Source organism: Onychostoma macrolepis, chromosome 17 (assembly GCF_012432095.1).
Source record: "Onychostoma macrolepis isolate SWU-2019 chromosome 17, ASM1243209v1, whole genome shotgun sequence".
Taxonomy (NCBI): Eukaryota; Metazoa; Chordata; class Actinopteri; order Cypriniformes; family Cyprinidae; genus Onychostoma; species Onychostoma macrolepis.
In genome coordinates, this window is record NC_081171.1 from 31160324 (window position 1) to 31171501 (window position 11178).

General features: G+C 38.5%; 1 protein-coding gene across 1 annotated transcript; it reads right to left on the reverse strand.

Annotated features, from left to right (window-relative positions):
• Window positions 1-6931: 6931 nt before the first annotated feature.
• On the reverse strand, window positions 6932-11178 carry olfm4.1 (olfactomedin 4, tandem duplicate 1). The gene is made up of 5 exons (XM_058748645.1): window positions 11125-11178; window positions 10175-10327; window positions 9870-10082; window positions 7854-8001; window positions 6932-7767 (listed from the first exon to the last, which is right to left on the reverse strand). Exons 1-5 carry the CDS (start codon window positions 11176-11178, stop codon window positions 6932-6934), a joined length of 1404 nt encoding a protein of 467 aa, XP_058604628.1.

Here is an 11178-nt window from a genome sequence, read left to right on the forward strand (position 1 = left end):
ACTTAGACCAATAGAAAATAGCACTTGGCTTACTAACAATTTATTTTTGAAACAATAAACGTATAGCCTTATTATTATTACTATTTCTAGATGAAAAACAAATTCTGCTACAGAAAGTATCATCAGGGTGACATAAAGAAGCATGTTTAGAGTATGAAATACCTCTACACAAAGACACAATACTAGAAGAGATAGCTCCAATTACAGAGGCATATTCTTTCGGGGTTACAGGGAAATTAAAATATGAAAGAAATTCATCATAAGTCATTAAATACCCTTGAGAATTCAACAACTGTCCTACCAAAAGAATCCCTTTATCAAACCAGGTTTTCATAAATATACTCTTGTGTTTATACAGAATATTACAATTATTCCAGATATAATACTGGTGTGGAGAAAAATTGTCCTTGTAAATTAACTTTCACCCCAAAAGTGCTTGCCTGTGAAAAGCTGACAATTTAACAGGCAGTTTTTCAATTTTGTAATCACACATTAACAAAAATGAGAGACCACCAAGTTGGTCAAAAACTGTACTAGATACTGAATTCCACACAGAAAAAGGGTTTTTCAAGAAATACTTCAACCAGTTAATTTTGAAAGTGTTATTTAAGATTGAAGAATCTAAATAATCAAGACCACCATTTTTATATGAATTAACTATCACAGATTTTCTAATATAATGCACACAATTTTTCCACAGAAAATTCAACATTGTTTGATCAATTATCTTATTTGTTTTACTGTCTGAATGAATTGAGGAAGAATTTAAGAGATAAATCTCTCTGTAACCAAATATTAAATCTGCTCTTTACTTTTTTGATCACAGGATTCAAATTTTGTGAGATTCTGCCCTGCTCATCTCTGGAGATAGTCATACCTAAATAGATTGGAGCATCCGTTACAGGAATATTACAAAAGGATTTGTCATGGCAACTCTTCAAGGCAAACAATTCACATTTTTGTAAATTCAAACAAAGAACCGAGGCACTAGAGAAAATTTCTATATTTTTGATAGCCGACTGAATTTGATAAGCATTTTTTTTAAAAAGAGCCGTGTCATCGGCCAACTGACTTATCAAGACACTTCTCCCTTCAACTTGAATTCCTTCTAACCCACTTGATTTAATAAAATGACTAAACGCCTGAGCAACAATAAGAAAAAGATCAACTGAAACTGGGCAACCTTGCCTCACACCTCTTTTCAAATAAAATCTTTGTGTGGTGCCTTGACTTAATTTTACTGCTAGTTTACTGCTAAACTATTGCCACCCACATGAAGAGTTTTCATGGCATTGCTGAAATAGCTCCCAAACCCAAAGCGTTCTAAACAATAAAAAATAAAAGGATGCTCGACGGTATCAAAGGCTTTAAAAAAATCTAAAAACAATATAAAACTATCATCTTTAATGAGATCAGAGTAGTCAATAAGATCAAAAATAAGTCTGATATTATTAAATACAGTGGGGCAAAAAAGTATTTAGTCAGCCACCAATTGTGCAAGTTCTCCCACTTAAAAAGATGAGAGAGGCCTGTCATTTTCATCATAGGTATACCTCAACTATGAGAAAAAAAAAAATCCAGAAAAATCACATTGTAGGATTTTTAAAGAATTAATTGGTAAATTCCTTGGTAAAATAAGTATTTGCTCACCTACAAACAAGCAAGATTTCTGGCTCTCACAGACCTGTAGCTTCTTCTTTAAGAGGCTCCTCTGTCCTCCACTCGTTACCTGTATTAATGGCATCTGTTTGAACTCGTTATCAGTATAAAAGACACCTGTCCACAACCTCAAACAGTCCAACTCCAAACTCCACCATGGCCAAGACCAAAGAGCTGTCAAAGGACAGCAGAAACAAAATTGTAGACCTGCACCAGGCTGGGAAGACTGAATCTGCAATAGGTAAGCAGCTTGGTGTGAAGAAATCAACTGTGGGAGCAATTATTAGAAAATGGAAGACATACAAGACCACTGATAATCTCCCTCGATCTGGGGCTCCACGCAAGATCTCACCCCGTGGGGTCAGAATGATCACAAGAACTGTGAGCAAAAATCCCAGAACCACACGGGGGACCTAGTGAATGACCTGCAGAGAGCTGGGACCAAAGTAACAAAGGCTACCATCAGTACCACACTGCGCCGCCAGGGACTCAAATCCTGCAGTGCCAGACGTGTCCCCCTGCTTAAGCCAGTACATGTCCGGCCCATCTGAAGTTTGCTAGAGAGCATTTGGATGATCATATGGTCAGATGAAACCAAAATAGAACTTTTTGGTAAAAACTCAACTTGTCGTGTTTGGAGGAGAAAGAATGCTGAGTTGCATCCAAAGAACACCATACCTACTGTGAAGCATGGGGGTGGAAACATCATGCTTTGGGGCTGTTTTTCTGCAAAGGGACCAGGACGACTGATCCGTGTAAACGAAAGAATGATTGGGGCCATGTATCGTGAGATTTGGAGTGAAAACCTCCTTCCATCAGCAAGGGCATTGAAGATGAAACGTGGCTGGGTCTTTCAGCATGACAATGATCCCAAACACACACCGCCTGGCAACGAAGGAGTGGCTTCGAAGAAGCATTTCAAGGTCCTGGAGTGGCCCAGCCAGTCTCCAGATCTCAACCCCATCAAAAATCTTTGGAGTCCGTGTTGCGCAGCGACAGCCCCAAAACATTACTGCTCTAGAGGAGATCTGCATGGAGGAATGGGCCAAAATACCAGCAACAGTGTGTGAAAACCTTGTGAAGACTTACAGAAAACGTTTGACCTCTGTCATTGCCAACAAAGGGTATATAACAAAGTATTCAGATGAAATTTTGTTATTGACCAAATACTTATTTTCCACCATAATTTGCAAATAAATTCTTTAAAAATCCTACAATGTGATTTTCTGGATTTTTTTTTTTCTCATTTTGTCTCTCATAGTTGAGGTATACCTATGATGAAAATTACAGGCCTCTCTCATCTTTTTAAGTGGGAGAACTTACACAATTGGTGGCTGACTAAATACTTTTTTGCCTCACTGTATATGTCTTTTTCTAATAAACCCAGATTGATTTTCATCAATTATTGAATCTAATACTAATTTGAATCTTTGAGCAAAAACAAGAGCAAATATTTTGTAATCATTATTCAACAAACTAATGGGTCTACAATTATCAATAAGCAGTAAATCTTTCTTGGGTTTAGGAATTAGACAGATTACACCTTGAGTCATAGGAAGTTGTAGGAAGTTCGGAGCACTTTAAACTTTCAGAATACACTTCAAAAAGGAACGGGACGAGAATCTCAGAAGTAACTGTATCTTCCAGATAAAATTCTTCTAGAATGTTACTAACAACATATTTCTGCCTCATCATTTGACCAAAATCCACATTGGATCGCAGTCAGAAGTTATTACAAACACTCAATATTGATTGATAGTGACATTCAAGTAGAAGTGTTGTATTCATCTCATTGTCATGTGTAGCTTTTTCCGTTACCCATATGCGATTAAATTTCGTTATGTATTTTATCAAATCACATGAGTTTGTAAGAAACTGTTTAATTTTCCAAAAATATTTGTAATTATATTAATATAATCTACCACATGCTGATCAGAGGGATGTACTGGCAGAGTAAAGTAAAGCCACAACTTACACAACAGATCATTTTTCCTGACAAAATCAATATAATGCAATATTTCTATCTGCTGAATGTGAGCTTATCCATATTCCAAGCTTGCCTGCTGCACTGGGGACATCACATGCATGTGCGAGTCAGGAAAATTATGAAAATAATCTACAAATTATTTGATTGTTAGATTTTAAATCAGCGGGGTTGAGGCATCAAAAGTAACTAAGCTGTTTTATGGAAAGTAACTGTAATATTATTACTGAAATCTTATCAGTAATTAGTTACACTACTAGTTACTGCAAAAAGTAATATTATTACTAAGTTACTAGTATCTAGTTACTGCCCAACACTGTTAAGAAATCACAAACAACATGAGTTTTAGCAGAGCACATGTTAAGGCTTTACACAGCAGAAATAAACATGACAACAGCCACTATAGATTATATAAGATACTAAACACACGATTATGATAGGATATTTGTATGTGAAGCTGCTGCATTTTGGACCAACTGGAGTTTGTTTATTAAGCGTGCAGAACAACCACCCAATAAAGCATTACAATAATCTAACCTTGAGGTCATAAACGCATTAACGAATTAACATTTCTGCATTTGACGTTGAGAGCATAGGTCTCAATTTAGATACATTTTTACGATGAAAAAATGCAGTTTTACAAATGCTAGAAACATGGCTGTCAAAGGAGAGATTGCTATCAAGTGTTAGACAGTGTTCTAAGTTATTACATGTGGGGGTTTAGGTCCGATAATTAACACCTCTGTTTTTTCAGAATTTAGCAGTAAGAAATTACTCATCTTCCAGTTTTTTATAACGACTATGCATTCCATTAGTTTCTCACTTTGGTGTGTTTCACCGGGCCGCTAAGAAATATAGAGCTGAGTATCATCAGCATAACAGTGAAAGGTAACCTTGTGTTTCCTGATGATATTTCCCAAGGGCAACATATAAAGCGTGAAAAGTAACGCTCCTAGTACTGAGCCTTGAGGTACTCCATACTGCACTTCTGTTCGATATGATACCTCTTTATTCACTGCTACAAATTGATGGCAGTCAGATAAGTACGATTTGAACCATGCTAATGCACTTCCACTAATGCCAACAAAATGTTCTATATTCCAAAGAATGTTGTGAATCTACATTCCCTCCAGAAGCCTGAGATCTACAAGTGAGTGACACCTCATGGTACCATCACAGAGAGGCACAAAATCACTTTCCAGAACATTTTTGTTCACCATTCCTGGCTGGTGGAATGATCTTCTCACCTCTATCCGGAATACTGAATCCTTGACAATTTTCGAGTGACAGCTGAAAACTGCAATCTCTTTCATTGGGGAAGTTGTGGCCTAATGGTTAGAGAGTCGGACTCGTAATCTAAAAGTTGTGAGTTTGAGTCTCAGGTCTGGCAGGAATTGTAGGTGGGGAGGAGTGAATGTAATGGCTGCCCACTGCTCTGTGTGTGTCTGTCTGTGAGACAGAGACACACACACACACACCATACTTGGCCATGTCACTTTCAATATTTGACTTAAATACAGAAACACTTCTGCTTTCTCTTTCCTTAATCCCTCCCTGTCTATCATATATAATAATAAATCACTTGTTTTAATGTTATTTAAAGTGCCTACAGTGGGCTTGTGAGTAACCATGGAGCAATGGAAGAAGGTTGTCTGGTCTGAAGAATCACATTTTATTTTAGATCAGGTGGATAGCTGAGAGTGTATCATTTACCTGGGGAAGAGATGGCTGCAGGATGGTCTATGGGAAGAAGGCTGGCTTGCAGTGTTATGCTCAATGTTTTGCTGGTAAACCTTGGGTCCTGACATTCATGCTGATGTTACTTTGACACATAAACTACCTAATGATTGTTGCAGCCCATGTACACCTTCATGGCAGTAGTGTTCCCTGATGGCAGTGACCTCTTTCAGCAGGATAATGCAACCTGACACACTTTAAACACTGTTCAGGAATGGTTTGACGAACACAACAAAGAGTTCAAGGTGTTTCCTTAGCTTCCAAATTCCCCAGTTCTTAATCCGATTGAGTATCGATAGCATGTGCAGAACCAACAAATCTGATCCATGGAGGCCACATCCAAAAGCTTTTAGGACCTGAGGATCTGCTGCTAATGTCTTAGTGTCAGAGATTACAGGACATGTTCAGAGGTCTCTTGAAGTCCATGCCTCGACACATCAGGGGCGTCATTTATAAAATGTTGCGCAGAAACCATCCTAATTTTGATCTTACGATCATATCGCAAATATGCGTACGTTTGAGTCATAGAATGAACGTACAAACAGAAAACGCGCATACGCGTCTCTTTCAGATGTGAAATCTATGAATCGCAAATGAATGGTTTCAGCTCTCTGCCTTGTAAACAACTCCTAATTATGTCATTAACATATAAAATATCACCAATCATCATAATTTAGAACAGCGAGCTGCAAGAACAGCTTACATTTTAAAAAACCTGCAATACTCCGACAATAAAAAGTGCGTACGTCTGCTCAGAACCTGACCTGAAGCTAAGCACTTTTCCACGTCAAAGACCGTCTTTATAAATATGACCGCTGGCGTGGATTTAAGCATACGCACACTCTACGATCAAATTTGTGCGTACGCACGCTTTATAAATGAGGCCCCAGATCTGTTTTTTATTGGCACAATGGGAAACTACACAATATTTGTCAGGTTGTTAATGATGTGACTGATCAGTGTATCCCCTTTTTCCTTTTGCATATCAGCTCAGAGAGGCATTTATTTCAAACGAAAATGAAGATAATATATTCGAAATGTGAAAATGTATCTATTTTATGAGTTGGGGATTTAATTTGAATGTGTATGATATTAATCATATCAAAAAAAGTAATTTTTAAAAGTAAACAATGTCCACCCCTAAACATAACTAAGCTGATTATATGAAAGCATAAAAAATGTATTAAAATAAATAGTAAAATAGTTACGAATTTCCATGAGATTGTGTTGTTTCTCTTTCAGGAAAGACTGTTGTCAGGTACTGTATTCATTTTGACACAATTGAAAGGCTATGAGGGCCAGTCGTACATTATGTACATATATATACTCTCTTAAAGGGATGGCACAGTGGAAAACTTTTATAAATCCTATAAGATGGTGTGAATGAGTGTGTATGTGGACATGTGCATCTGCGTGTTTTTACAGATTTTACAATGTCCCAAGAAAAAAAAACTCCAAGTCATAGTGCTTACAAGTGTTTATTACACAAACAGAAATACAGCACATTCATTGCTGTTCTGAGTTTGACAGCTGCCTTAAATATTCTGAAGTTCACTCGCCAATCAAGAGTTTATCTTTAGAGCCCTCATGGTTGAACCAAACATGATAGTTGACATAATAACCATTGCTGAACATGTAAAGTTTCTGATCGATGGGGTTGTAGTCCAAGTAAACATAGGACTCCTGAAACTTCTCAAAGGGAATACTAACATAGCTTTCCTGTTCGGTGCGAGTGTCAAAGGTGTAAAAGATCTCCTCGGTTTTAGTGTCTACAGACCTTGTGGCATACAGAACCCCACACACCATGAAAGTGTTTCCTACAGATGGTTTGAAAATACTGGTCTGCCAAACCTCCTCTACTTCAAATGACTGTTCATTGATCTTCCCTAAAACCAGTTTACCATTTGATTGCGCGGTAGCATAAGTTACCCACAGGCCGGATTCATCGGCTGCAAAGTCCAGGTTCTGGTTGGCTGAGTAATGGTATGAGAATTGGGCACTGGCCATAGGAATCACCTTATATGCAATTGTTACACTGGTCATGTTCAACTTTCCCATAGCAAAAGGGTTTCTGAACTGATAGTACAGGGTGTTTTCCCGTACAACGTAGTTGTTTCCTGTGCCTCGCCAATCATATCTATTTTGCACATAAAGCTCATGTGTCTTAAAGCCCTGTCTCATGATCAGATTGTAGTAGTCAGAGTACTGTGTGATTCTGCTGACCAGAGTGTCGCTAGAGCCGGAGTACCAGTACATGTTTTCAGAACCAGGCAGGGGCTTTGAGTCTTTGCCCCATCCTCCATACTTATAACCTGAATTCAGATTTGCATTCAGCTGGCTGACGAAGGGTTTGCTGATTCTTCTAATTCCACCATGATTGCAGATTCCTAATAAAACAAGTAAATGAGTTTATAATTATAGATGATTTGAAAACAGAGTTTGACATTCAGTGTCTTGATGGAGAAAGACTAACCAATGCTGGGGTTAAAGATTTCATTATGGCGTCTCTCACACTCCTCTAGTTTCTGCTGAAGAATGATATATTCTCGGCGTGTCACGAGAATGAGGTTCTTATCGTAGGTGATCTCCAGTTGAGTCAGTTCAGTAATCATAACACTGATCTGTTTTCATCAAAATAAAATTTGATCACAGTGTTAATCTAAGGTAAAAGGTACAAAATCATCCTTGAACTGTTGTTCAGAGATCTAACATACAGTATATGGTTATAGTGTCCAAATCACTCCAAGTCTTTGAGTTATTGTGGCACCCAGTAACACTACGAGAACATGCAAAACATGCAGTGATTTTGTAAGGCATGTTACTGGATCGACATCCTTCATTTTGAAAGCATAATTTTACATTGACTGTAAACTTGGCCCTAAAATCTGATTGGTTTATCGGAATGTTGTTCCAGGTTCATCAAAGTTATTGATCTAGGAAGATGCTGTACTTGGTGAAATTATGTTTACCCAGCACAGAAAGGCTGAACTTTGATTTCTGCTGAACAAAGCCTCGCCACAAAACACTTCCCATAACACCCAATGTTCTTGTTACATCGTAAGAAGAATGGCATCTACGCTAATATTAGTCTGTTTCTTTCTCATTCAGAGATCACCATAGCCACTCGATCCAGTCCGTATCCAGATCAGATGGTGGATCAGCACCTAGAGATGACCTCTACAGCCCTGAACATCAGCGGAGATCAGGACACCCAGATGAGCCCCAGAGACAGATCCCCAGTGCAGACCTTGTCACCTAGATGGCCATCAGGACAAGACCTCGGGAACCATACGAGTCCTCTGCACAATCTGACTTTGCTGCAGTTGGAATTGAACTGCTGTTTCGTCTGGTCAGAGGAGAACTGGCCCCCAACTGAGCCTGGTTTTTCCCAAGGTTTTTTTCTCCATTCTGTCACCAGTGGAGTTTTGGTTCCTTGCCACTGGCTTGCTTAGTTGGGGACACTTAATTTCCAGCGATATCGTCGACTTGATTGCACAGATACTATTTAAACTGAACTGAGCTGGACGATGACGTCACTGAATTCAATAATGAAATGCCTTTAACTGAAAATTGAGTGTTTAATCTTGTCATTTTACATTATTGACACACTATTTCCTATTTTGATATTGGAAAGTTGCTTTGACACAATCTCTATTGTTAAAAGTGCTATATAAATAAAGGTGACCTGACTTGACTTGACCATATGGGACATTTTTACGGGATGCGTCCTTGCCAGGATTTCAGTATTTCCTAAAATATCCCGGTTTTGGCTGTTTGCACTTTGCAGATCGATTGTTGTATGACATTTACGAGAGCTATAGAGAACAGAGCAGACGGCTCCTTATGCCTTCGATTTGCTCTCGCGGTACTTTTGTGTCATTCAATGATCGGAGTGCAGCGCCTCTTCACGTCGAATGAACGGACAAAGACGTGCGAGTATTTGCATCGCTTTGATCGTTCTCTGTAGATCTCACCTTCTCAAGCGCCACGATTGGACGATTATGTACAATACCTGCATGTTATTGGTCAAAGTATTTTGGATGTTTTAGGCAATATAAAAATCTTGGTCAGGATGTGTCCATATAAATGGCACATATGGCCACCCTATGCTTTTCCATGTTGTAACACCAGTTTAGCTAGAGGTGATGGTATGGTCAACCAGCATGGTTTTTCTGGTGAAGCTGGTTGACCTGCTTGTTAAACCACCTACGAAACTTTTTGGGGAAACCAGCAGATCAGCATCAGGGTAGGCCATACATTTGTTGCATCTGACTACTGAAGTAGTTTGAAGTTTGTAGTCATGTAAGTTGCTATGAGTTTGTGGATGTAGCTTGAAATCTATGGGAGAAGTTACGGTTGAAAAATATGGCCTTTTGACAGGGATTTTGAAAAGAATCACACTCATTCTTGTGCAATATCTAAAAGTTTGTTTTGTTAAACTAACACCAAAGGTACTATGCTGATTGAGCAGAGGTTCAGAAAGTTTCACCTGTTCGCGTATGGATATGAGCACGGTAGAGCTGGTTTGTATAGACGCCTGTAACTCCACAATTAGAGCCTCCACCTGTTTGATTTTGATTTTCACTTCCTCTATTTGTAGCTCACTGTAAGAGTCGGGGTCATCCTCCATCAGCTTGATCAGCACTGTCAGATTCATTATCTTTGCTATATAGACCTTTAATTTAACCTCGAACATCTCCACCTGCAAAAGAACCGTTAAAGATCTGTTAAAGCTTCTGCATGTTTCACTTCAGTTTAGTCTTATCTTAAGGTTTTTTTTAGGTTGTACCAAACCTTGCTAATCTCTATCTCCAGTTTGTAGTTGATCTCAACTGCTGTGCTCTCCAGCGAGATGAGCTCTCTGATTGGAAATGTGCTGTTGGGAAGGAAAGCCTCACAGATACATTCTCCACCGGAGGCGCTGCCCTCAGCCCAGGGACTCAGTGCCTACAGAAGACAAGTGAATGCCATCAGCCTTTCTCCTCTTCTGCATCAGCACAATAAATTTGTATTTATGCATTTGGCAGACACTTTTACCCAAAGACATTGCATTCAAGGAGTTCATTGTATTAGTTAATGCATTTGCTGGGATTCAAACCCATGGCCATGACCACCGAACCCCTCCAGGAGCAAGATCTGCCCTACTGTTTGAGCTACAGGCAACTTGTTGCTTATCAGTAGTTATTAAGGTAGTTGTTGGTATCGGGTAGGATTAAGGGATCTAGAATATGGTTATGCAGAATAAGGCATTAATATGTGCTTTATAAGTTCTAAAAAACAACCAATATGCTAGTAATATGCATGTTAATAAGCAACTTGTTAATAGTGAAAATTGGTCCCTCAACTAAAGTGTTACCCTTTGTTTTTAAGGCTTCACGTGGCTGAGCTATTGCATTTACGTTGATCATTTATACACTTTCAAGTACATGCGTTTTTCCATGTCAAAATTTTACTTTATGTACATTTAAAATCTATAGATGAACATTGTTTCTCTTGTGTCTCCTAAACTGCTGCTGTATGTCAGAACTTTTCAGTAGATGAACCATTCAAATCTCAATTTAAGACCAATTTAAGTCAAAAGCAATAGCTTGAGTCAAAGCAATGACAATGGTGTCTATTCATCTCATATATCCTGTAGGTCAGAGTTGTTTCATGATGCTACCTGATAATTTAACTGTATGGCTCTTTGTTCAGTTTCTGCTGCTTTTAAACATGTTATAGAAATAAACTTGTACTGTACTCACCCCCTCGACTAAAGTGGACCTGAAGAAGATGAAATAAAGAAGTGTGGCAATCAT

Coding starts and splice junctions, on each gene's coding strand:
- olfm4.1 (XM_058748645.1), bottom strand. CDS start 11,178: ATGATTGCCACACTTCTTTATTTCATCTTCTTCAGGTCCACTTTAGTC. Junction 10,328..11,124: donor GGTCCACTTTAGTCGAGGGG/GTGAGTACAGTA, acceptor TGTCTTCTGTAG/GCACTGAGTCCCTGGGCTGA. Junction 7,768..7,853: donor AATCTTTAACCCCAGCATTG/GTTAGTCTTTCT, acceptor TTGTTTTATTAG/GAATCTGCAATCATGGTGGA.